Consider the following 26,841-nt stretch of genomic DNA (forward strand, 5'->3'; position numbering starts at 1 on the left):
TCCCTCCTCCCCTTCGCTTTACGCCCTGTCGTAAACGCGCGCGCGCTGCCCAGCTCGCGTCTCCCATCGCGCGCTGAGCCGGGGGTCGAGCGCGCCGTAAAGGGATCGCAGCCGCGGGGGGAGCTCCGCCGGAGAGAGAGCGCGAGCCGGAGGGCGGGGCCTCGGCGGCAGCCCCGCCCCGTCGTGGTGAGGGGGGCCGGTTGCTCGGCTGCCTCGCGCTGCCCTGCGGGGCGTGGCTTGGCTTTCCCGGGCGGGGCGCCTGGGGCGGCGGCGGGCGGCGGCGCTTGGGCTCCCTGCGCTTTGTTCTCCGCTCCGGCGCTGCCCTTCCTGCGAGCGGGGTGGGTGCGGGCGGGCATCGCGCAGGCGGGGCGCGTATGGAGGGAGGGTCCCGGCGTGCTGCCCGCGGCCCCCGCGCTCCTCTCCGGCCCCGGCGGGTGCGCAGCGGCGACGGGCGCGCCCCCGCCCCATGTCCACCACGTACCCCTTGGGTCTCCTCTCCAGGCTGGCGCCGGGGGTCATGGCACAGGTGGGGCACCGAGTGGACTACCTGGCAGGGTTCTGCTGCCCGGTGGGGGGGCTGGCCGCGGGGAAGCCCCGGGTGCTGTGCCACGGCAACCAGATCTACCTCTCCAACGGCACCGAGTACGTCTACGTCTACGACCAAGAAGGGCGGCTGATGAAGGTAAGCGGCGCCGGGCTGGGTTGGGTCCCTCTCCTGGGGTGATGGGGAGGCCCCGGCAAGGAAGTCAGGTGCTGCCCGCCTGGGGTCTTGACGCTGGCATCCCGGGAGGTCAGGTGCTGCCCACCAGGGGTCTTGACGCTGGCATCCCATGGGGTCAGGTTCTGCCACTCTGGAGTCTTAATGCTGGCATCCCAGGGGGTCAGGTGCTTCCCACCTGGGGTCTTAAGGCTATCATCCCAGGAGGTCAGGTGCTGCCCACCTGGGGTCTTAACGCTGGTATCCCAGGGGGTCAATTGCTGCCCGCCTGGGGTCTTAACGCTGGCATCCCGGGAGGTCAGGTGCTGCGCACCTGGGGTCTTAATGCTGGCATCCCAGGGGGTCAGGTGCTGCCAACCTGGGGTCTTAACGCTGGCATCCTAGGAGGTCAGGTGCTGCCTGCCTGGGATCTTAATGCTGGCATCCTGGGAGGAAGGCTGGGCGGATAGTCCAAGACCCATAGTAGTCTGATTTAGCAGCACACACATAAGAATGCCCCTCTGTAAACTGTGTCAATTAATCTGGATATACTGCGCTTTTGTGCTCTTCATTGCTAAACTGACTTTGAAATCCCCAGTTGTTATGAAGAAAAATCCACCTTGCAAGTACCCCAGTCGTGAGTACAGTATGAGGCACCTCGAGTGTTGCGGAAATAACTGAGCTTTAACGTGGGCTTTTGCTCTCCTACTAACTCTGATTCCTGGCTGTCGCTATGGCAGGTTTTATTGCTGCTGTGCGAAGATAGTTCGTTTCTAGATGCTTTTGTACATGGACAAGAGGCTAAGTTGTGTGTGCTGTATTTCTGCACTTCTGTGACTAGCATTAATCCTTCATTTTCAGTACAGTATTATACCCTTCAAAAATCAACACCAGTGTATAAGCAGCATGTATCTGAAGAAGTGAGCTGTGACTCACGAAAGCTCATCCCCTACCGCGAATGTTGTTAGTCTTATAGGTGCTACTGGACTCTTGCTCTTTTCCGCTGCTACAGACAGACTGGCATGGCTTAGTGTATAAATTGTTACGTTTTTAATGGAACTCTGATACGAGCATACCATGTGCTAAGAGGAAGAGAGAGCAGAACGTTTGCTGTATGGAGGAGCATTAGACGTTCTGGAGACTAGTAAAAATAATGGTTCTGAGGCAAAGCATTGCACTTGCCAGACATAAAGGGAACGAGAGCTTGCAATACTGCTCATAAAAGAGGACTTGGAATATTGGAAAGTGCAGGGCACTGGATTGTGAACAACTAATTTTTTGTTCTGTGATTAGTGGGTTGGGTGGGGTAGTTTGCAAGCTTTCAAGTTGCACAGAGATCCTGCATCAGGGCTTATGTAAGTAGTCAAAGCAGAGAAATGTATTCTGTGTGATTTGCGTTGCCCTGTCACCTGCTTGCTGTGGAAACTTTTCCTTCCTATAAGCTTAGTATGGCTGTGGCAGACGATCACAGGTGTCCTCCACCCCCCCACCCCCCTTTTCTGCCACGATAATGCAGACGAAATGTTGAGCTCAGCTCTGCAAGAATGCATGTGTGTTGCACGTTGCCAGTCTCGGCCGAGCGTACACTGTAAGATTCTGTGGAGGGATAGTTTTTCGCCTGAAAAATCAGTAGGGAATGCTGATGAATGTGTAGTACCCGAGGTTAGCCATCTAACAGTGCAATGGAGAGTTATTCTAGTCTAAGCCTATTGATTCCACTGCATTTATACCGGAATAACTCTGCATGGGGTACCATGGTAAATCTTTAAGTAGATGCTCTGGTGGCTTTCCAATACACTCTTCCACTGTTGCACCCTTTTATTACAGTGTGGGTATCTGGGCTTTGTAATCCACTTGCACGTGGCATCTAGTTCTTAACATCTTATTTGTGTGCGGGATGGGGGGGTTGGCATCTCACTCCTGACATATCTTTTAAACTGTGTGTTTTTCTGTTCTCCATTTCTGTTAGTTCATTTTTTCCCCACCTGGCTGAAGCTAAACGTTGGTGGCTTTTGTACGGATGCCATTTTCCCTACATTGCTTGCTAGGCTCATGACAAACCTTAGCACTGTGTTACATGCATCTCTAATTTATTCCCTTGATTGTTTCTAAGGCTCCCGTTCTGGTAATATCTGGCTCAGCCTCCTACACTTTTCCCTCACGCAGAGAAGTAGGTCAGAAACGGGTTAACGTGTTTTTTTTTTTATTTGACTGCTTCTTCTGATCACATGTGATGCTAAAAATCCCAAGGTCTGCAGTCTTTCTCATGCTTGGAGGGTGCTTAGTTTTCAACCCTTTGAATTGCTGCTTGCTGCAGGCGGGCAACGTGGGTTACTGCTTGTTCCCTCGCTACCCCATCTTGGGTAAAATATGTCATTTGTTCATCAGCACAGAGCGACGGCCGTGGCAGCGGTTAAGAGCTTTTAAAATGAACTCCCTCCTAGCTAACAATCTCCATTTATTGCGAGGTGTGCTTTTCTGACAGACCTTTACTGAAATGTTCATATAACAGTAGTTGTACATCCTCGGCTAGCGAGCAGAAAAAAATCTAGATCCATAGGTTTCACGACCGTGGCAGTCACTTAAATCAAACTATGTACAGACATTGTGAATTTCGACTGCACGCACCATCGGCTGTAGTAGCTGTCTGAGGGGTGCTTTGTCTGGCCAGATCTAATGTGGGCAGGAGGCAGGGAGGCAACAGATGCTCATTTGGAAGAACTCATTTCTTTCTACTCCATGTGGCGGTAGGCATGCAGAGGGAGATATTCCCAGCATATTATGTCCTTTATTTTTTGCATTGCAGCAAATTGCATCTCATCTCTGGGAGTGGGATTGCCAATTTTTTCCTGGCCGTGCTCTTGTATCTTTTAGCAACAGCTTTACATAGAGAAATGGAGTAGGCGATGCTTTTTCCCTGTCACTTTTTACAGAAGGCAAGGAAGTGCTCTAATTCTGCAAGTTGGGCTGCCATTAACAGCACAGGCGCAAGAAGGAAGAGAGAAACCCCTCACGGGAGAAATAAAAAAGAAATGCGCTATAAATCTATGCAACAGCGTTTTGCTAGTATATTCAATACACAAAAATCAGGAACACTTCCAGTATATGTTTGAGTCTCACATCTGTTCGCACAAGAGTGCTTAATATCCAGACAGTTTACGAAATAAAGTCTCTAAGAGTCCAAAGTAAGGTGTCCTGCGTTCCTCTTCTTTAATACCCAGCTTTGATATCCGCAGACTGTTATAATCCAATAATAACGAAGTCCGGGCCGTGCACCCAATTTGGGGCCGGCTACAAGCTCAGATTTTGCAAATCTTCTTCATCAGGGGCGTGGCCTACACGGTTAATTTCTTAATGAATTCACACGGACACTCCTAGGACGTGGCGGCTGTTTCTTCTTTAGCGCGCTAACAGCACAGGAGCAGGGCTGGCCTGTGGCTCCTGCCCAGTGCTAATAGCGAAGCATAGGACAGCATCTGTCCTCCTGGCTGCTTCCTGGGGAGGCCAGTTTAAGGCAGACAGGCTCTCTCCACTCCCGGTGATTGATAACCAGCCCTGAGCATATGTTCGTATAAATGGCCTTCCTGAAGGATTTGAAATGGGGCTGGTAGATGAGAGAATAGTGCAACAGAGGTAATTTGTAGTGCTTTTCTATGAAAGTCTGTCTTTTACGAAGTAGAAAAGAGCAAGAGTCCAGTATCACCTATAAGACTAACAAAATTTGTGGTAGGGTAGGAGCTTTCATGAGCCACAGATACCTATTTGAAGAAGTAGGCAGTGGCTCACGAAAGCTCATACCTTACCACTAATGTTGTTAGTCTTATAGGTGCTCCTGGACTCTTGCTTTTCCACTGCTACAGACAGACTAATATGGCTACCCATCTTGTCTTTTATGAGCTACTGAAGATGGCCTCTCCTTTCCCAGTCCCCTTCACTGTGCCTGTTTCCTTCATAGGCTGTCTACAGGTTTCCAGATCAAGTTTGGCACGTGGAGCTCCTGCCTGCCCACCAACAGCTGTATATCCTGTGTGCTGGAGTTGGCATTTACTGTGTATCCTTGGACTACCAAAGCAGGTGAGAACGGGGGCATTGCCTGGTCGGTGTGTCAGACCCTGCTGGCAGATGGTTCTGACGAGGCTATGTGCCAGCTGAGAATCTGCCCGGAGATTCAATTTAGTAGTTTGGGTTGGAAGGCTTCGAATGGGGGGGGGGGCGCCTCCAGTCCTCACTACCACCATTTGCCATCGCTGCCATCCCCTCCTGAGAGATCGTGCTCCAAGTTAATTCTGCTGTTGTTGTCAGCGATCTCCTGCGTCACTGAACTTTCTCCGGGAAAAAGTCTTTGCTAAAGGACTCAAAAGAGCTGCCGTCCACCAGAGTAAGCAATAATGAGCAAGATGGAACTGTGGTCTCACTGGGTAGGCCATACACTTCTGCCAAACCAGTTATGACTATGGAGGTGACTGATTTTAGGGGCACTGCCTTTAATTCCACAAGTTTATATAGTCGTATTTGAGAGAGGTTTTCATGGGGTCTTGCTGGTTTATATTTTGATTTTGCATTTTGATGTTTTAGAGCAGAGGTAGGCAGCTGTCTTTGGTCCGCAGGCCAAAACAATGCAGCGTCTCCCTGTGAAGGTGGGAGATGAAGGCTGCTGTTAGTCGGACCCCATGATTTGGTCTAGCAGGCCGAGGCTCAGGGAAGCTCTCTGTAGGCTGCCACCACTCTGGTATGGGGTTCCTCAGAAGGGCCCAAAGCACCCAACCGCCCTCTTCTGTTTACTCTTTCCCAGCAAGTTTGATTTATTATATGACCGAATGAGGCGTGAGGACCCAGGTAGAGTAATAAAGAACTTTATTTAAAAGGTTTATTAATAACTGGTGTTCAAAACTTTGTAAAATAAAGAGACTAGTACAGGTTGATGAATAAGCAAAGTAACACACCCTAACACATCTAACTAGACTGTTCTTAACTTTCACCTGGATGAGGGATCCCTCTGTCTGCACCAGCCTCCCCTCAGCTCTGCTCCCTAGGAGTGAACACCCTCCCTCTCCGGGCAAGGCCTTTTTATCTCTTCTCTCAGGCACTCCTCCTACTTCTCTATTGGTGCCATTTTCCCCTCAGAATCCCCTCTTACCCAATCACAGGGGCCAAAGGGAACCTGGGAAATGTAGGCCCTGCAGTCACTTTAGTGTTGGCTTCCCCAGAGCCACTAGGCCTCTAGGCCCAGGCTCATAATAGGCCCACAGGCCAAAACAAGGTAGCGTGTACCTGTGAAGGTGGGAGATGAATAGCGTTGCCAGGTCCAGGTTGGGAAATTCCTGGAGATTTGGGGGTGTGTGGAGCCTGGAGAAGATGGGGTTTGGGGAGGGGAGTGGCCTTATTGGGGTATAATGCCATAGAGTCCACCCTCCAAAGCAGCCATTTTCTCCAGGGGAACTGATCTCTGTTTCCTGGAGATCAGTTGTAATTCCGGGAGATCTCCAGCCACCACCTGGAGGTTGACAACCCTAGAGATGAAGGCTGTAGTTAATCAAACACACTAGGAGCAAGGAAGGCTCCAGCACTGCTGCCAGAATCTCAGGGTTTTGCCTTGGACTTGGCTGATGGCTCTGCAGGTCTGGTAGGGTTGCCAGCCTCCAGGTGGTGGCTGGAGATCTCCCGGAATCACAGTTGATTTCTAGGCCGTGGAGATCAGTTCCCCTAGAGAAAATGGCTGCTATGAAAGATGAACTCTATGGGATTATAACCTGCTGAGATCTCTGTCCTCCCCAAATCCTGCCTTCTCCAGGATCCACCCCCACCCCAATCTCCAGGCATTTCCCAACCTGGAGCTTCTTATCTGGGAGACAACTCGGTGCATAGTCTATGCTTGTTGCCTTCTGAACTACTGGCCCCATCCATGCTGCCAGAACATTGAATGTTTAGGTGAAGATGTGGCCATCTGGTAGCTACTGTTGGGACACGTGCTGGGGATTTGCCTACCTCTGTTCTAGCTTAAGCTGCTTTGAGAACTGCAACCTAAATATGAAAACTTCCTACTACTCAGTGCTGAATTATCAGTTTCATTGCCCCAAATGTGATATGCTTCAAGCTATCCTAATCTCGTCAGATCTTGGAAGCTAAGCAGGGTCAACCCTAGTTAGTGCTTGGATGGGATACTACCAAGAAAGCTCAGGGTCTCTATGGAGAGACAGGCAAAGGTAAACCGCCTCCGTTTGTCTCTTGCCTGGAAAACCCCACAAGGGGTTGCCATAAGTCAACTGCAACTTGATGGCACTTTATACACACGTAAATAAGTTATAGAGTATGTTGACACTTGCTGTAGTATAATTATCTGATAGTTCCTCAGTGTAAAGGGTAGAGGTGGTTTCTCCATAAAAACCACCCTCCTTTTGTATTGATGTATTGTATTGAGTTTCATTGATTTCCAGCAAAGCGATAGAAAGCCTCCTGACCTGGATAGCCCAGGCATGCCCAGTCCCATCAGATCTTGAACGCTAAGCCAGCGATAGGCCTTGGTTAGTAATTGGATGGGAGACCTCCCAAAAAGGATGTGGCCAAAATCGAGAGGGTGCAGAGGAGAGCGACGAGGATGATCAGGGGTCTGGAGACTAAGCCCTACGATGAAAGGCTAAGGGCCTTGGGAATGTTTAGTTTGGAGAAGAGGAGGTTGAGGGGGGACATGATTGCTCTCTTTAAGTATTTGAAAGGCTGTCATTTGGAGGAGGGCAAGGAGCTGCTCCAGTTGGCAGCAGAGGGTAGGACCCGAAACAATGGGGCTTAAATTACATGCACAAAGGTACCGGCTGGATATCAGGAAGTACTTTTTCACGGTCAGAGTAGTTCAAAAGTGGAATCAGCTGCCTAGGGAGGTGGTGAGCTCCCCCTCACTGACAGTTTTCAAGAAGAGGCTGGATGAATATTTGTCAGAGATGCTTTAGGCTGATCCTGCACTGGGCAGGGGGTTGGACTAGATGGTCTGTATGGCCCCTTCCAACTCTATGATTTTATGAAAAAGACCAGAGTTTCAGAGACAGGCAATGGCAAACCACCTCTGTTTCCATAAGTCAACTATGACTTGATGGCACTAATAGAAAACCTAGTGGTGGAGAAGAATGGCTTGACGTAATAAAGAATTATACCCACCAAGTCTTTTCTATTGTTAATCACAGCAAGGGGGTTTCCTTCCATCATTATCTGACGTGGCAGTTGGGAATGTGGGCAGGCAAGGGATGTTGTATGTGCACACGTCAGGTGATACTAGACATTACCTATCTAGTGATTTTTGTTCTCCTATACTTTTTAAATTGGTTTTACAGATTCTCTCATTCTGTTGGCAGTCACCTTGTTGCTCAGAGAAGCTGAAGGAGCTCCTTGTCTGGAGGCTTTCAAGATGCAAGCTGGACGTGCAAGCTTAGGGAATCTAGCTATGTAGAAAGTGGCACCACGTGATGGCCTTCTGACTCAATAATATCCCTTATGAAATAGCGCATGATTCTTCTTTACCTATCAGGTCGATTCTGTGTGGTCCTGCAGCTTGCAGAACACAGGGTCTGACTCCTCTAAGAAATCCACAAAATTGTGCTAATTTGTCCAGAGTGGGGTGGGAATGAGAAGGAGACAGTTTAATCCTGATTGTTTTTGGAAGTTGACCTGCCGGACTATCAGCTGGTTTTGTGTAGAGCAGGTGTGTATCACTTGTGATTTGGCAGGCTGAAAGCAACTCAGCAGCCATAGATTTTGGCTTGCTGCCTGCTTGACAGGCCCCATGTTTTTGCCCTATTAGGCAGACTGCAAAATTGGGAGCAGGGGTCATTTCGTAGAAAAAGAGCTGGAGGAACTCATTAGCATAGCTCATTCGCATAACTCATGAGCATATGCCACACCTCTTGCCATCACCGGAAGTGTGTCATTAGTATAACCGATTTGCATATGCCACACCCTGTGACATCACCTATTCTGGCTGTTTTGGACCCAATCCTGACTATTCAGAGCTGATATTGGGCCCAAAATGGCAAAAGGGGGCTGAAAATGGGCCTAAAATGGTCAAGATCAGGCCGCTGATGAGCGGGAGAGTGATCCACCACCTGTCAGAGGTCCGATCTGGGCCGTTTCTGCCCCAATCCAGGCCGAAACGGGCCCAAAATGGCTGAGAGTCAGGTGGGTGGGGCCACTTGACACGTGACCTCTTTGGGGAACTGTGTTCCTGTGTGTTCCCCCTCGAAATGAGCCCTGATCGGGAGGATTATCAAACTGCAAGTGGGCTGCTATAGTTCACAAGTTGTGGCGGCCTGGTCTAGAATCCATTATGTAAGTAGCTGGAAGAAGCCTTTCAGGGACAGGATAATTGACTTTTGCAATGCTTGCAAATAGCTACTTGCCTGCCCTGCATAAGCATTGCGTCAAGGCTGTCGGGCAGGAAAGTGCTTGCAAACTGGGAAAGAGTTGATTCTGTTTCCCATGTGCTCCGTTGCGCCTTGAATGTTGGCTGTAGGTTGTGCAGCCAGGTGAGATGGCTTTTTTTTTAAAAAAAAAGTTGGTTAATAGGGTTTGTGGACTTAGTTGCAAGGCTGAATATGTGACACTGGCAGGGCTTTTTCCTGGGAAAAGAGGTGGTGGAACTCAGTGGGTTGCCCTCGGAGAAAATGGTCACATGGCTGGTGGCCCCACCCCCTGATCTAAACTCCCCTCTGTCTGGAGATCAGGGGGCGGGGCCACCGGCCATGTGACCATTTTCAAGAGGTGCCGGAACTCCGTTCCACCACGTTCCAGCTGAAAAAAAGCCCTGGACCCTGGTATCTATTCTCATGAACGCAATGCGCCGAGCAGGCTTTGCCTCTTCTGCCATTGCCGTCTGGTTTCCAAGCCATTAAAGCAATGCTAACAAGCCTTTAGGGTGAACAAAGGGTTAAGCCGCTGAGACCTCCCTCCCGAGCTTTCTTCTGTTTTATCCAGCTCACTGCTCTTGCATTCGGCTCCGCCGAGCAGATGCTAAACACTCCAGTTTTTCGCTTATTTTTGCCTGAGCTTTTCCCCCTTCGGCTCTCCTGAAAGCTTTTCCTTGTTTGCTTTGAAGGTTAGCGAAGCAGACAGATGGAGAGGAAAACGACTGCTTCTCCACCGTCCTCCCCATGGGCTCCAGCGCCTGCACTTTCCCCGACGCCACGCTTTGCACCTTCACGCTGCTCAACGATGTCCTCGTCACCCTCTCCCAAGTACAAGGGAAGTGGTGCATGAATCTCCACAAGCTGCCAAGCGCCGAGGACCAGGAGAACTTGCCACGCCAGCCGATCAGCCACGTGGATATCACCACCTGCACGAGCAACGATGCGGATGTGTCCCTAGCGCACTTCCTTCCGGTCCTGTGTTGTGCGTCTTCTCCTGGCACCAGTGATTCCAAGGAGGGTCTCCGCCACTCGGGGGGATTCATCCTGGAGGAACCTCTCTTCAGCCTCCTCTTCGGCATCGACGCGGCCATGCTGGACTCTCCCATGATCCTCTGCGGCTTCCCAGACGGGCAGCTGTGTTCTGTGCCCCTGAAGACCCTGAGTTCTCCTGACAGCCCCTGCCGTGAAGATTCGCCCGTCAAGATCCTTCATCACTTAGAGGAGCCCGTGGTCTTCATCGGGGCCTTGAGGACAGAGCGGAAGTCCCCAGACGCTGAAGAGCAGCCTGCCTTTGGAGACTTGGGCTGTGACTGTGTGGTGGCTTTGGGGCACTACGGGAAAATGGTAGCCATCAAGGCAGCTCCGGGGGATGAAGTCAAGGTCCCGGAGCTCCGAGAATATTACCTGCAGGGGCCTGTCCTATGTGCAGCGTGCAGTGGAGGGAGCCGCATGTACTACAGCACCCACTCCGACATCTATGCCGTTGACTTGGACAGTAATACCCCAGAGACTGAGAAGGTAGAGGACTCTCCCGGGTCCCTTCCATCTGCTTTGTCTCCTGCCAGCTTGAGTATCTGCAGTGTGGTGGCCCTTTCCTTATCTTCCCGAGAGTCCGAAGGTACGAGAGTGTGCTGGGAGATGACTGTGGGTGGAAGTTACTGGGGCACATGCGCATCCCTCAAAAAACACTACACATAAGTTGTGAGCAGGGCCAGATTGAGGGGGGGAAGGGGGGTAGTCTGCCCCCGGCGCCGCCAGGGAGGGGGCGCCAGGAGCAGCTGCCAGCTGCCAGAGCATGCAGGTGGTGGCATGGGCAGCCTCACAGCCCCCTGCGCTGCCTTTCGCCTGCTCCGCGGGACAGGGGGCAGCCGGCTTGCCATGCACCCCCTGTCCTGCAGGACAGGCAAAGGGCAGCGCGGCCGCCCGTGCTATGTGCCTGCCCCGCAGGAAAGGGGGCAGCTGGCCGCCCCCTGTCCTGCAGGGCAGGCACATAGCACGGGCGGCCTCGCAGCCCCCCGCGCTGCCTTTTGCCTGCCCTGCAGGACAGGGGGCGCGTGGCAAGCCGGCCGCCCCCTGTCCCGTAGGGCAGGCGAAAGGCAGCGCGGGGGGCTGCGAGGCCGCCCACGCCATTCGCCTGCGGGGAGGCGAATGGCGCGGGCTGCTTCCCAGCCCCACACACTGCCTCTGCTGCCCTGCGTGATGACGTCATCACGCCGCACCAGGGGTGAGGTTGGACTAAGGTTGCCCCGGGCGCCAGCAACCCTAGATCCGGCCCTGGTTGTGAGGAAAGATTTACTAGTGTCGAGGGGTAAAGAATATGACTAGGATGGTTCCTTTATTACAGGCTACGGGTTCTAGCTCTGCATTCAGCCTTTTCTTGTATCAGGCCTATACTGGTCTGTGACAGCTTCAAGCAGAGCAATAGCTGTGAAGAGAAGGCCAAGCCTTTCTAAAACCATGCGTCTGCTGTATACGGAGGGTCAGAAACTGGAGACCCCTGGGCCAAATATGGCCCTTGGAGCAACGGCTCTCAACCCTTCAGTTGCCAGTCTGGAGGAAGAAAAGAGGCCGAGAAGGCAAAGGATCTTTGGCGCTGCTCCTTTGGCAGGCTCCTTGGGGTTGGGGAGGTCGGTCAGCTTGCCTGTTTGCTTCCTTCAGCAAAAGTCAGTTACCTTGTGGCTGAAAGGTAGCACACGCTCTCCAAAATAAATAGTTGGGAGGTTGATTTTTCTTCCAGACCAATATTAAATAACATGATCTGTGCACGAGGCTCTGCAGGTTTTGGCCAGGAGCAGAGGACCACCAACTGGGAGTAGTTAAATGCCATAAACTACTCCCAGTTGGTGGTCCATTAAGCAAGCTCAGGGCTGTACACCCATGCTTGGACAAAAGCTTTCCCTTGTTCCCATCTCCTCTTGTCCTTTCTAAGATTCAAAATTTGCATTCTCTTTTTTTTTCTGTAGTTCATTTTGGTCCGACTTGCCAAGTCAGGAATTGAAGGGATGGGGTGTTTTGTTTTGTGTAGTGTGAAGGGGAGCAACCAACCACAACGTTGCCCTCCGCCGGCTCACTGTCTGCCTTTTTGCTGCTCCAAGGCTGCTGTCCTCTCTAGGGGAGACGTGGTTGTTTTTTGCCAGAGACTGTGCCCATTCTGCGCTAGCTCTAGGGGGGGGGCATTCAGCATCCTGCACAGATTGGAGCTCGGGGGCCAGCTTGGATCAGCTCTAGGCATTGGGAATAAGAGAACATTTGAAAGGCAACTTGGGAGCTCTGTCTCTTTTCAGCCTGGTTGCCCTGTAATGCCAAGGCCCGTGTGTAGCCATTCAGATTCTCTTCCCCGCTCCTTGTGCTGAACATTTGCATTATGTTTACTCACCACACAAGAGATGTTAATATCTAGTGTGCAAGAAACCACCTTCCTTTCCGGGAAGGTTCGGTGAAGGCTCGGTGACTCTCCCATTTGTATCTCTCTCTCTTCTTAGAAGGAAGGAAGTGGGGGTTACTTAAACTGCCAGGATGGGGTGAAGTGGCAAGTGATGTAGCAGTGAAGGTATCAGGAAAGTTCTTTGCTTCCCAGTGGCCCCGTACTGTAGTTGCCTTGTTTTCCAAGTGAGACGGAAGAAGCTTGCCTTGGGCACCTGTCTGCACTACTTTTGCTTCCAAATGAGCCAGGCTTCAGGGGTTTACTCTAATCTCTACAGAAATCCAAATGTTAAACTGGAAACTATCTTAGCACATTTCGAATGAGGAAATGGGCTGGCAAGGGAGAAAAGCCTGGGTTCGGAGGGAAATGTGGGCAGCAAGATGGGGACGAAAAGCCATGGAGCAGAGACCTGGCATTGTGCAGCTTGCAAGAGCCCTGCTTCTATGCCCACTGGAAGCCTTACCTGCAGGCACCTCTCTCTCTCTCTTTTTAAACCTCTGTGCATAACAGCAAGAACGAGGGACTGCAATCCTCAGAATTTCAGAAGCTAAATTCTGTATCCTGTGTGGTGTCCAGGGCTTTTTTTCAGGGGGAACGCGGGGGAACGGAGTTCCGGCACCTCTTGAAAATGGTCACATGGCTGGTGGCCCCGCCCCCTGATCTCCAGACTGAGGGGAGTTTAGATTGCCCTCCATGCCGAGGAGCGCAGAGGGCCATCTAAACTCCCCTCTGTCTGGAGATCAGGGGGCGGGGCCACCGGCCATGTGACCATTTTCACCAAGGGCAATTTAAACTTTAAAAAACTCCCCCCTTGTTCCAGCTGACCCAAAGTGACGTCATTGTGCGGTCCTGAGTTCCACCACCTCTTTTCCCAGAAAAAAAAAAGCCTTGGTGGTATCCATAGACCACCACACCTGTGGGTTAGTTCTTCAGCCTCTAGACTCAACATCCTGATGAGAAGAGCTTGCAGGTGAGGAAGAAAGTAATTTTCTTTCCTTGGGAAGAGAAGTGTAAAGCCCATGCTTTGCACGCAGAAGCCCCCAGGTTGTGTCCTCGGCATCTCTGTAAAAAATGCCTCTGTGGGTTGGGAAAGACTTTCTTCCTGGGCCTCTGGGGAGTCACTGCCAGCATAGACATTACTACATTGAGCAGACACCTGGCTCAGTGTAAAGCAAGTTCTTATCTTTATATACATTCTTTAAAAGCATGCAACAGGTAGCACTAGTTCTGCATGGAAGTAAATGAAGTTGGCTGGAGGGAAGGCCCCTATCTGGATGGAATTCCACATGTGCCCTTTGCACATCTTCTCCGAATTCTTCTTGCAAGTGGGTCTTGCCTCCCTTCAAAGCCCACCACGTCGGTTGTTTGTCACTTTTCCAGCTTTGCTCCCTACTGTGATCTTCCGTGGAGAAGAAGCGATCGGAAGCCCCATCTCCATGCATACGTTCCTGGAGAAGCGGGTGCAGCGTGCCTATTGGCAAGCAGCTGGGAGTCGGCTTTGCAATGAGATGGCTGGTGCAGCAGCAGGGAGCGTTCTCTCCCTTTGCTTGCTTCTCTGTAGGATCCCTGGGACTGCTGAGCACCCTCCCCGCCGTGAGCACTGTCTCCCAGAACCAGGCCGTTTATATGCTGCCCTGCATGAGCTCATCGTCCCGCTCACAGATTCATAGTGGGGGGTAGAGGATATGTTTGCTGAAATGGCTTTCTTATGGGAGAAATATTCCCGCAAACAGAGGCAGGCTTTGGAACCTTCTGCACAGACTAGTCTTTCACAATCGCACCGCAGATATTTCTGCATGCAAATAACTCCTCTTCAGAAGCTAACCGAACCCCAGTGCTTTTCAGACAGCCCGTCTCTTTTCTACCAAGCTTCTCCTGCCCTGGCTTGTGTGGACCTCCCCGTGTGGCTTTGAAAGGGTTCTTTATGACGGCTCTCTCCCATCGTCCTAGCACGGGGACACTATGATACCCAAACGCTAGCTAGTCCTTCATAGAAGCAGGATACTTCAAACAAAAAATATTCCCAGCAGATAAGTCTGCGTCAACCATATTGAAAGGATTTTGTAATTGGTCTACATATAATAATAACAACAACAACAACAACATTCGATTTATATACCGCCGTTCAGGATGACTTAACGCCCACTCAGAGCGGTTTACAAAGTATATTATTAATTGTATTTATTGAGCTATAGACGGTAGGGCACTTCAAGAACTGTTGCACTTTGATTATGTTTATTGGCATTATTATATTGACTGGTTGCTTTGTTGCATAACGCCCCAGGAGTTTCGCTCCTCTTTTGCAGCACTATATCCAAAGACAAGCCATGCATTGGCCGTCTAGTTCGAACAAGTGAAAGGGAAGGTACAGACCTCTAGGGGACAGTCTGTCCTACAGGCTGAAGAATTCTTTTATAGCCTGATGCTGAAAGGCGCTTCCCACCCTTGGCGGAAAAGCAGTATCCACCTGTCAGTAGAATCTTAACCAGGCTAAAATGTCCATAGCTCCGATTCATACTGTCTGATATCTCACCTTCAGTAGTTAACCGTGTCTGGCTGCATGCACATGTGCAGTTCGGCATAAGGAACTTGAAATGCTGTCCGATGTCCGTTTTGAAGAGGAATGCATACTTTTACTCCTGAATTTCTGGTTTCTTTTGGTAGACCTGGGGTCCTTTCTGTTCCGCAGTCTGCAGAGAAGACTGTTTCTGTCTAGAAAGTGAAGCAGAGGGGAATTCTGGGGTGTTCTCACGTGACTACACTATATGATCATATGCATGTGGAAATGTAATTGTGTATGTGAGTGAACAGTGTAGAAGCTCCGTTCTCCATTCATGCGAACTCGTCTGCTGCTGCATTGAGAAGAGTAGCGGGGGTGAGGGGTGATGGCAGAACCACAGATCCTCTTATGTATGGTTCCTAGCCTCTCCGTTTCATGTGTGCCTACGTGCATTCTCCCCAGGTGAGTCTGAGCTCCTCGCTTTGTCTGCCAAGGGCCGACTCATGACCTGTGGCTTGTGCAGCCCAGATGACACGCAGCCTGTCAAGATGAATCCCGACAAAGCTGGGCAGAGGATCAAGGAGCTGCTCTCTGGGATAGGCCACGTCTCTGAAAGGTCAGATCTGTCCTCCCTTTGTCAGTCTCCTCTCCTCTCCCCCTCTCCATTATTATACATCCGTCTTGTGATGTTTGGTTTTGCCGGAATCTAACCAGATTTTTTCTGCCTGAGCGACTGGGCTTTGGAAATGTGATGGCAACATCTGCTAAGAGCAGTCGTCTCTCCACGGAGAACCTGAGTGAGTCATGAAGGGATGCCCAGTTGTTCTTCAGTATCTTTTCGGCGATTGCGAGAAAAGTACACCTCTTTAGATATTGAGGGGAAGGAAACACGTTTGAGTGGCTCTTTCTCTGTTACTTGTTCGGTTCTTGCTGTTGCCAACTTCTGTTTGGTCGCTGCTTTGAGGGAGACCTGCAGATCGTTTCTGGCTGGTTTAGGGTCTATTGATTTGGAATCGTCTTGGCCACCCTATTAAAGCAACCAGTTAAGGCATCCATGGTATTGAGCAGACCTACTCCTTGACGACGTCCAGCTGCAAAACAAGGATAAAACCCAGTCGACCTTCCTTAATGGCATTGCATCTTGATATACCATCCCAGACGAATTACTCCAACCTTTGGGAAGCAATGTTGACTTAAAGGAATGGGTATACAAAGAGGATGCCCTAATTGACAGTTATTTTAATCAGTAAAACAAAATTTGCCCCATGGTATAAAACCATCAGAAAAGACCACATTAGAGCATGTTATCTGACTGATATCACAGTCTATAAGCTTAGGGTAGCATTTACGTCATTATGTTTCCAGTCTGTGCCAACTGAGATGCTACTTGGGCGATTCCAAAAAAACCCTATCGATCAGCGGATATGTATCTGTGGAACCTCAGTTGAGGACTTACCACACTATGTTTTAAATTGTCCCTTATACCAGGAACCAAGGGGAAAATTTCTCACGAATATTTTACCTAGTCTCCATCTTCTGTCTGACTTTGATAAATTAAATTTTATTCTTTCAGACACAGATCCTTTTATTTCGAATAGGATGGCCCTCTATGCCCTGGCTGCTAGGAAAATAAGGGCAAATGTGGTAGCCAAGAGAGTAAACACCTGACATAGATTAGAAACCGTTCGGTTTTAATGTTGGCTAATGTTTAAATTTTAGGCAAAATGCATTTTATAGTAATTTTATTTATATCTATGTAACTATATCTGTATTCTTGTATTTTTTGTTCCGTTTTTGATGAATGATTTTAGATTGCGAAGGCCTATGGCCACATACAATAAACTCGCAATACAATAGTCCTTGACTTCTGCATTCAGGCAGGAAATGGGGTATCTGGAGTTGCTCATCCTGTCCAGTATCATGCACTAGCGGCTTCTTAGTTCATTTCTGTTGGAATAGGTTTTAACGCCCGCTCTTTCTTTGCCTTAGCAGTAAGTAATCGGCTAGGGCCCATGTCGTTTCCTCTTCTGGTCCCTGCAGAGTGTCTTCCCTAAAAAAGGTGGTGGACCAGAAGAATCGGGCGCTGACCTGCCTGAACCAGGTGATGAACGTGAGCGCAGCTCTGCTGTCCAGCCAGAACGGCCCGAAGCCCATCAGTTGCACCATCGCTGCTCACTGGAGCCGCCTGCTGGTTCAGGACACCTTGACCGTCTCCTGCATATTGGAGAACTCGAGCGAGTGCAGCCTGGAGCGAGGATGGACCTTCTGCGTTCAGCTCTTCGCCAGCTCCTGCGACTTCGAGGAAGGCGCCTCCGAATCTGCCACCACCTACACCTTCCCTATAGATCAGCTCCTTCCTGGGGGCAAGACAGAGGTGACGCTCCCCTTAGGCCCTGCTGAAGGCTCCAAGCTGGAACTGCCCTTCACCGTCTCCTGTTCTCTCTACTACGGCCTGCGGGAGATCCTGGGCACTGTCTCAGAGTCCACCGAGCTGCTGGACGACCTGCTTTCCGATGATTCCCCTGGCCTTTCCCCAGACAGAGAAGGCATCTGCCTGCCCTTGAAGGAGGCCACCATTGACATCCTGCATTGCCTCCGCTTGGACAGTGGCAGTAGACAGTCTGAAGCCGCCCCCCCTGCAGCTGCCATCCCCGTGGATCCGCTCGATACCTTCCTGAAACTGTCCCGGGTCCAGTCTGATCTCAAGGGCGTGGAAGGCAGCGAAGAGCTCGTTCCGAGTGCGCTGGGTGCTCTGGGGGAGGATTACTTGGCTCCGTCAGTGGCTTCTATCAAGGTGTCCTCGGAATTGCTGAGAACTGCCCTGAAGGACGCTTTGAAAGGTGTGTGATGCCTCTGAATACTGTTAGCCTGCTTGCATTCTCCCCTCCACCTGCTTCTCAGCTTTGTGAGCCCTGTCTGTATTGATGGTACCCAGATGTTGTGTGCACATGTTGGAAGAGGCAATGCTTCTGCTAGCAAAGGCTGCTGTCGTTGGTGTGTGTGTATGTGTGCGTGCGTGCGTGCATGCGTGCGTGCCACTCTGGGGAACTTCAATCCAGGCCAAATGGCCAGTGTCCTTTTTGTGTCTGTGCACACACACACACACACACACACACGCTTTATCATGCTGTTCTGGATGATTCTCATCAGTTCTGATTGCGAGCCACGCTACAAGAGACAAATTACATGAGGAGGAGCATGTGAAGGGAGTCGCAATGTTAGCCGGGAAGCTGAGTTTTAAAAGAGATCGGCAGGCTTGGTCAATTTCCCCTCTCTACAGAGCCAGGGAGATCCCTACTTAGGGGGTTTGTTAATTCCCTCTCTGCCTCCAGAAGTCTCTGTCAGTTTCACCTCCCCTTCTAAGAGGCAAAGAGGAAGTAAACAAACCCTCTGAGCAGCCATCTCCCTGGCTCTGTAGAGAGGGGAAACTGACAATGCCTTCTGATCTCTTTTAAAACTCAGCTTCCCAGCTAGCATTGCGACTCCCTTCATGTGCTCCTCCTTGTGTAATTCGTCTCTTGTAGCTGGGCTCTCAGTTACAGGTGTGCACTTGAGGTGCGCTTTCCTATATCAGATCGTTTAACTCTTGGCGAGAGTTACACCTCAGTCATGTTCTAGGTTCGTTGCCAGGTATTGTATACAAGTACAGAATCTCTGCTTCCATTCTAATGTTTTACTAAAAGATTATTATTCAACGTTCTTGATGTTAGCTCAATCAACAGAAAGTCATACCATCCGTTATAACTCTATTGATAATTAAAAGAGAACAATTACACAAGTCCAAGGAAGTATTTTATCTCATAAGAAGGTCGCAGGCAAGGAGCCCCTTTCGAAGGAGCAGCTACCAGTCAGTTAAACTTCTCATATTTATAGAGATTCAGAGTCATCCCCTGTCCTCTTTGATAATGGCTAACATTCATGGCCAGCTGATTATCTTATAACTTCAAACACCAGACAAGGTTATCTGTATTTGAAACATCTTCTTAAAGTATACAAACATGGTAAGTTTGTTCTTGCTGCTTTTTATCTTGCCAAAGTCTATGTAAAGTTAGTGATTGCAAGTTTCTCATGCATAGGAATATCTTTTGGCACTCAGTCAATATACCCATCCTTGAATCCTATCTTCACTTCCCTGAGGTTCGATACGTCTGCCGTTCTCCGGCGCTCTGTGCAGCTGGGCCTCAACACGTGTTATCTTTTGATACGGGTTAGATAGCTCTTCCGATCTACACAAGGCCGTACAGCTGTGTTACTCGTTTGTTTCACGCACCTTTCCAAGGTTGTTTTATTCTGGGCCTCGAGGCTTGCTTCATGGCATGTCTAGCTGTGGGCCAACCTAGCCCTGTTTTTGTGGGCAGACACACCTTCTATGATCTTCTTGGTCAAATCCATCAACAGTTCCCCTATATTTCTAGCTATATCCCTGACAAGGCTTATACCCTACTCTGCAGTGTTCAGAGTGGTTTATGAATGGTGCTCAGCTTGTGTACAGGGTCAGATCAGACTTGCTTAGCTTCAGTAGAAGGATGTCCCATGCCTTCAGACCATTTTTCTTTCCTCTTAAATCTCTCTTGCCACAGGTGAAAACGCAAGCTATTCCGGTAGGTTTTTACACCAACTCTGCCTCGGGGCCATATCCCTAAATACAAGATGCTTCAGTAATTGGTCCTCATTAGAACATTAAGAGTTTGGGTTTTGATTTGTTTGGCAAGATTCAGAATCTTTCCCCCAAATTGGAGCAGTGGAGGGGAGAAGTGAGGCACAACAGAGAGATTCAGATCGGTCGCTTTGTCCTCTCTGCTAGAACCGCCAATCTAGGTCTCGCTGGTGAGGTGCACTTTCAGGTCAGTCCGTCTGCGATTTGCAAGTATCGTCCTCCATGTGTTACTCTGTCCTACTTTTTGAGCAGAGTTTATCTGTCTTATCAGTGATGGGCATGTGTCCTTTTACTGACAGTTCATTGCAGCTGTTCTGGTGAAACTTTAGGTAAACGCAGACCTGTCGCATGCTGTGCGTGGCCACTCCTTGTGGCTGTTAACCTGCATCAAATTAGCCTTCTGTGTGCCTGCAAACATTTTGCATTTTGGCCGTGGCAAAATCTGAACAATCAGGAGGGTCCGCGCGTTTTCTGCAAGGCGGCCGCTGCTCTTTGCTTTCAGACCCCATCCCACTTTTTGCTGTAATTTTAGCCATTTTGACGAGCAGCCTCATATGCACACTTAGCATGATTAAGCCCAGGGGTCGTTTCGGAGAAAAAGAGCTGGAGGAACTCATTAGCAGAACTCACTAGCATATGCCACGCCCCTTGCCATCGCTGGAAGTGTGTCATCAGTATAACTGATCTGCGTATGCCACACCCCCTGACATCACCTATCCTGGCTGTTTTGGACCCAATCCTGGCCATTCAGGGCCGAAATTGGGCCCAAAATGGCAAAAAGGGGCTGAAAATGGCTGAAAAGGGGCCCGAAATGGTCAGGGTCGGGCTGCTGCTGAGCGGGAGAGTGATCCGCCACCCGTCAGAGGCCCGATCCGGGCCATTTCGGCCCCAATCCAGGCTGAAATGGGCCCAAAATGGCTGAGAGTCAGGTGGGCGGGGCCACCTGTCATGTGACCTCTTTTGGGAACTACCAGAACTGCGTTCCTGTGTGTTCCCCCTCGAAATGAGCCCTGATTAACCCCCTGTTGGATGGGCAGGGCAACATAATCCAAGCGCAGTCTATGCATGCAGGAAAACGAGGAGGTGATAAGATGGCGGGCCTCTCCTCCCTCACTGCTTGAAGCGATACCGCCTGTTCTAACACCTTGTTCTTTTGCGTGTGTAGATCAGGCCTCCTAGAGCCCATATAATGAACGAAACGAAACTTCCACATTGGGAGACAGTCTGCCTGTGAATGTGGGGCAGGGGGCAGAAGCAGAGAGAGAGGCTTTGGCCTCCATGCCCTACTTGTGGGCCCTGGCTGGCCAGTGTGGGGAGAAAGCTCCCGGGCTTGGCGATCCACGGGTCTGGTCGAGCAGGGCTCTTACGTTCTTACGGTGTGTGTCCTTCTGATCTCGTCCCTCAGGAACCTCGCTGGGCTGCGCAGTGCTGCACTGGCTGCTGGCAGAGAACACGGAAGCGGTTGAGCTCCAGAGCACGGATGCATCCGCGGCGCGAGGGCTGGCCCCAGGTGGCGGAGAGGTGCAGCTGAACATCCGAGAGGCAAGGCATGAGTTAACCCTGGAGTGGAGTTGCATGCTGCGGGCAGAGCCTGCAAGAAGATCAGTGGGGAAATGCTCCTGAGCGACTGGCCAAGCCGTAATCTGGGATAGATTCGTTTCAATGAGAACGGAGCCCCACTGCCCTAGACTGGGGGGTGGCACCACACTGTGGTCTTGCCTTGAGGTTCTGTCTTAGGTTCCTTGGATGGTTTTAGACTCTCTCTGTTCTTTGGGTTCCCAGAAGTGGTGCTTGTCTCCTAACTGGGACACTGAATAGAGTTTCCTCTTTGATGGGAACTCTGGATGTTACAGCAGAGGACAGGAAAGGGGATCCTAGAATATCTAAGTAGGATGTCCCAGGGTTTGGTCAACCTACAGTTGAAGAAAAACCTTTCCCTCTCACACAACTTGCGTACGCTCCAGGGCATGACGGAAGTTGTGCTGTAGTGCGTGTAAAGACTCTTGCATGCACAGGCCACGCCCCAGTCTTTTGAATGGGCTTGGGCACAGCTGTTGTGTATGTGGAGGAATCCCTGACCTGTACAAGAGGATGGTGACAAGCCTGGCATGTGCAGAGTTTCACGTGTGCCTTGGAGCCCTTGCATGCACACCAGAACCTCTGGATTTAGAGTGGTCAGGTTTTTAGGCAATACTGGGCTAGTACTATATAAGCACATCATATAATCTTTGCATTGTTGTAATCTCTGCATTATATTCAGGGCTTTTTTTCTGGGAAAAGAGGCGGTGGAACTCAGTGGTGGAACTCAGGACCGCACAATGACGTCACTTTGGGTCAGCTGGAACAGGGGGGGGGGAGTTTTTTAAAGTGTAAATCGCCCTCGGCGAAAATGGTCACATGGCCGGTGGCCCCGCCCCCTGATCTCCAGACAGAGGGGAGTTTAGATTGCCCTCTGCGCGGCGTGGAGGGCAATCTCAACTCCCCTCTGTCTGGAGATCAGGGGGCGGGGCTACTGGCCATGTGACCATTTTCAAGAGGTTCCGGAACTCCGTTCCACTGCGTTCCAGTTGCTAAAAAAGCCCTGATTATATTACTGGGCTAGTGCAATATTGATGTATATGACTGTTAATGGTACTTTTTGCTGTATGCTCCAAGTATAGGATATAAGAATTGAGACATGCATTATTTGACAGCATTAGCACTTTAGTAGGTTATAGGATTGGTATATGTGAGCTTCAGTCTCTTTGTAGGTATATGCACTTTATGGACTAACCAGCTGTAGTTGCAGTGAACTACCTTTTGAATGATTATACACAAACTTGCTTTAAATATACTTTTATTACAGTTCTTGATAGCACAATTTTTGTCTTAGTCAGGGTTCATGTTATTGTTGCTAGACTTTCCTATCCATGATACTCTCATATCTTTGCTTGAAGTGCCTGCATGCACACCAGCGCCTCTGGATTTAGAGTGGACAGATTTTAGGGAATGCAGTCCTCGTTGTTGTGATGTTAGTGAGAATTCTTTACTCGGCGGCAAACTCTCCAGTTCCTAGCCTTCATTTTGTGCTACAGTTCAGTCTGCTTTGTAGACTAAGGTCGTACAGGTGTAACAAGGAACTTTTTCCATGTCAGACAACTTGACAACTAAGTTTCTCTAGATGACTACTGCCCTGGGGCCAGGGCCCCCCAAACATACTGTTTGCGAGGGCTCTTCTAGCTGCTCTTCCAATCTCATACTTGTAAAGGATCCCCCCCCCCCACGGGCGTAGAGCTAAACTCAATGTTGCTACAACTACAGGCGCAGGATTAAAGGACGGCATCAAACAGCTGGTTTCTTTGCTCATCAGCCTTGCCACGTTTCTGCTAATTCTTCCGTGCAAGAGAGAGAACGGTCAGATTGGAGTTTTTAAGCTCCGGCTGCCCCCTCTTACCCCCCCTTTAATCCTCTCGGAGTAGCTCGCAGCTGATGTTAATTGCTAGCCGCAGCTCCTGCCATGGCTGGTTAACCCTCGTGTGTGTTGGGGGGGCCAGGAAGGGGCAGTCGCTGGCAGTGTCGGGGTGACTTTGGCTTTGCGCATGAGAGCATTAATAACGCCCGTGCGATTAGCATCCTCGCTACTTCTGCTCCAGCTAAACCTCCTAGATTAAGCACTTCAGGGGTGCATTTTGCTAGACAATAAGCCACCTTGTTACAGCACAGGACAAAGGCCGTCGTCCACGCATTCTTGCAGACCACCTCTTGGAATACCAGTTCAGATTTAAGTAAAATGGGTTTGATGGGCCTCAGCATAAACTCAGTGAAGGCAGAGCATCTCGGGTTATATTAATGAAAGATGCTTGGTGCCTGCGTAGGGCATCTGTGGGGTCTGGATGATTCTGGGATGGGAAGGAGCGTCAAAGGCTGCCCCAGCTGGAGAAGAGCGGTAGGAGAACTCATTAACACGCGCAAGAAGAGTTTTGCTGCTGTCCAGGATCCAGTTTTCATTCTGAGGGCTGGGACAGTGTTTTCCCTTGGGCTTGCCGAATAGAAGATTTTGTAGAATGTGGCTTGGCTTACTTGCTTGAGTTGGCTTCATTTTACAAGGTTTTTTGGTTTGTTTCTGTTGTCCGGGTTTTTTTTTTGTTTTTCTTTTTAAATTTTTTTCCATAGTTTTACGAAGTTGTGCTGCATCAGTGACTCTTGCTTGTGGTATCTTGATCACTCCTCTCCTCTGCTCAGGGCATGTTCTAATCTGGATTGTGCAGAGTTGTTAATGTAACGTTATCAGGTGGTGAACGTCGATTAGTGTACAGACAGTCCTGGGGGAGTGTCAGGTTGGTGTTAGGTGGTCTTGGGTCCCCTGAAGGGTATCAAACAATATCCTCATTGTTCCACAGGTGACTGTAAGTGACCTGAGCCCAGCAGATCCTATCCAGGCTGTGGAGATCATAATCCAGAGCTCGCTGCTAGCAAACATGTGCCAGTTGCACCACGCTGTGGTCAGGCGTATTCAGGTAGGTGAGATTACTGGAGGTAGGGGAGAGAATGCTGAAGGCATGTAAACCCAGCTGACTCCTCTGTTACGTGGGAAGTATCTTAAAACATTTGAGGGTTTGGGGTGCAATCCAGTGTGAGATGGTGCCATCGCTCCCTATTACCTTGTCCAACTTCTAGATGTAAATTGAAGTTGCTAGAGTGCCTGGCCATGTTGGGTATCTCTGATCGTTCAAAACCACCAGTCTACTACTAGTCACCCTCAGCGTGCAAAATGCCGGAAAACTTAGAGGTGCCCTGTTCTGCTTCATTGTAGCACTGCCTTTCCCAATGCTCGCTCTGCCTGAAGCCACGTGCAGCCCAACCCTTTTGCCTTGCGTTCGCTCTTCGTTTAATTAAGGGTGTTTTGGAGATTTTTCTTTTTGTATGCAGGCTCTGGTTTTGGAGCAAGCAGCCCAGGACCCTTCGCCTCCAGATGTCCGTATGCAATACCTGCACCAGATCCAAGCCAACCACGAGGTAAGCAGCGGCCTGCGGCTATGTGCCGCAGCAACCTGTGCCTGCAGCATCCTTTCCCTTGGATTGTTGCAGACGGGCTGCTGAAGAGAAGGGGAGGGAAGAACCAGAGGCCCGGCCTCCTTTGCTCGGGCTGAGCCTCATCTGCATGTGGAAGCCCTTTGGCTTTCTTGGCCTTCTGGGGTTCAGTTGTCTCAGGCCCTACCGCACCTCCTAGATGCAGGAATCGGAGTTGACCGAGTGTATGACATGAAAGGGACTTAAAGCTTCTTCTGTAATGATCAGAGTAAGATGGGTCTGCCCCAGTTACCTTTCAGCTGAGGCTTCCATCCAGGGCTAGATGTTGACCCGCTTATCTTTCTCTTCTCCACCCACTCTGGTCAATATTTAGCTCCAAAGAAAGCTACGTTCCACACCTGGAATAAATCGTACGAATACTTCTCTGCTTGCACAGTTAAATTCCGGTGGGGTTTTTCCTATAATTAAGAAATCTTTAGCAAGGATTAGGCAATAGAGGGTATGTGGTCTAGGGGTAGCAGGATGGGAACCTGAGAGGAGGAGGGCTGCAAGCCATGGAAGAGGAGCGCTGCACTCGTTCTAAGGTGCCCCTGCCTCGCCAGCTCGTCCCTAGCATGTCTAATGGCGCCACTCCTCCTCTGGCAGCTACAGCACAGCCTTTCTTCTCCTTTCTAGGCGCTGCTAAAGGAGGCGCAGGCTCTCCGCGACCAGCTGTGCTTGGGGAATGATTCCGATACAGCGGTGGAAAAGCTCCTGCATGTTTACCGGGAGCTGCGCAATCCCGGTCTTGTCGTCCTGTGAGCGCTGATTCGTGGTTGTCCGTTTTGCCACGCCTTCGATGGCTCCGCGGTCCTCTCTGCCCAGTGCCATTGGGATGATGGAGGCAGATGGCTGTCCGCCTTGGGAACTGACTGAAGATGGGCGGGATGTCATGGCTGGGAGGAGGGCGGGAGTCTCCCTGGGCGAGCCCTGCTTCTGATTGGCTGTTCTGCTTGTTGATGGAGACTGGAGGCTCAGGGGCTTGGCCATTGAGTTTATTCTCTTCCCCTTCTCATGTGATTATTTCTTTTTCCCAGGGTTCTGAATCCCTGCCCATCCCTGGCAGATCTGATTGGTGCCCCTTGGCAGTCTCACATGCAGGCAGAGCCACCCGAGCAGGGCTGCCTGTGTCACACATGTGTTAGTGTGTGTGTGTGTGTATATGCAGATGGCCAACAAGGTGCTGTAGTGGGTGTCAGTGGCGTGTTGTGGATCACACTCAACGTTGCTTAGTTCAGCTTCTTTTGCTTTCCGTGATGGTTGCTTTGGCGTGGCAGGCAGAATTTGGTGAGCTGCCGTCTGCTTGTGGGGAGGGATGGGGGCAGGTTTTGCTGGTGAATGCTCAAAAAAAAAAAGGGCTATGCCTTTAGCTGTGTCGAATTTTTCGGGAACACTGTGGAAAAAAAAAACCCATGACGTCACATGCATAAGTATTTCTGGGGTGCTTTTCGTATCCAGTGCCCCTTCTTTTTCTAATAGGGCATTTTGCTCCTTTTTCCAGTCTTTGTCATTTCTATAAACAACTTGCTTGTCTTATTTCCGTGGTGAAGATTCATCCAGGGTCGTGTTGTGTTGTGGTACCGCTTGGTGGCGGGGAGGGTGTGCGTGCGTGTTTTTTTAATACTTCTCGAAAAGGCCACGTGTTTAACGAGCGAGTTCCAGCATTTGTAAAGCTGTCATCTTCCATGAGCGCTTCCCTTTGCCGGGCAGTCTGATTGCATCTCCTCTTCCTTTCCGTCTGCTGGCAGGTACTTGGCAGCTCGGGGGGCCTCGGCTGCAGCCTCCCTGCTGAGCTAATGCGGCGTCTGCTTTAAAAGCTGCCTCCTCCCGATGAATAATTGAAAAGCCATTCGGTGCACTGGCTGGCTGGCACTAAGGGCCATTAGGAAACGCTCCAACGCTCGGGTGAAAGACACGCACACGCACTCTCCAGTGGCCCCGCTTCTGGGATAATTGATGTCGCGCATGCCCTCTGACCCGCAGTAGGGCCGTCACCTCAAACCTGTGAGGCCCTTTCCAAGCCGATGGGGCTGCTCCCTCCCTGAGCTCCTCAGCCAGTCTGAAAATGGGAGCATCGAGTGGAGAGGGCAGCAGTCGTGAAAATAAAGGATTGTGTGACTATTT

General features: G+C 50.4%; 1 protein-coding gene across 1 annotated transcript; it reads left to right on the top strand.

The window, feature by feature from the left end:
- Positions 1-416: 416 nt before the first annotated feature.
- Positions 417-26,841, top strand: FAAP100 (FA core complex associated protein 100). Its single transcript, XM_054978757.1, has 9 exons — positions 417-682; positions 4,653-4,771; positions 9,777-10,705; positions 15,474-15,627; positions 17,052-17,851; positions 21,074-21,210; positions 24,048-24,164; positions 24,577-24,663; positions 25,354-26,841. The coding sequence occupies exons 1-9, from the start codon at positions 467-469 to the stop codon at positions 25,477-25,479; spliced, it is 2,685 nt and encodes an 894-aa protein (XP_054834732.1). The 5' UTR covers positions 417-466; the 3' UTR covers positions 25,480-26,841.

This window comes from Eublepharis macularius, chromosome 4 (assembly GCF_028583425.1).
Source record: "Eublepharis macularius isolate TG4126 chromosome 4, MPM_Emac_v1.0, whole genome shotgun sequence".
In the NCBI taxonomy this organism is placed as follows: Eukaryota; Metazoa; Chordata; class Lepidosauria; order Squamata; family Eublepharidae; genus Eublepharis; species Eublepharis macularius.

What these genes read in the sequence shown, in the direction of transcription:
- FAAP100 (XM_054978757.1), top strand. Translation starts at nt 467, where the DNA reads ATGTCCACCACGTACCCCTTGGGTCTCCTCTCCAGGCTGGCGCCGGGG. An exon ending in ATCTTCCCGAGAGTCCGAAG is followed by an intron (nt 10,706 to 15,473) that starts GTACGAGAGTGT and finishes CATTCTCCCCAG; the next exon opens with GTGAGTCTGAGCTCCTCGCT. An exon ending in CCTGAAGGACGCTTTGAAAG is followed by an intron (nt 17,852 to 21,073) that starts GTGTGTGATGCC and finishes CTCGTCCCTCAG; the next exon opens with GAACCTCGCTGGGCTGCGCA.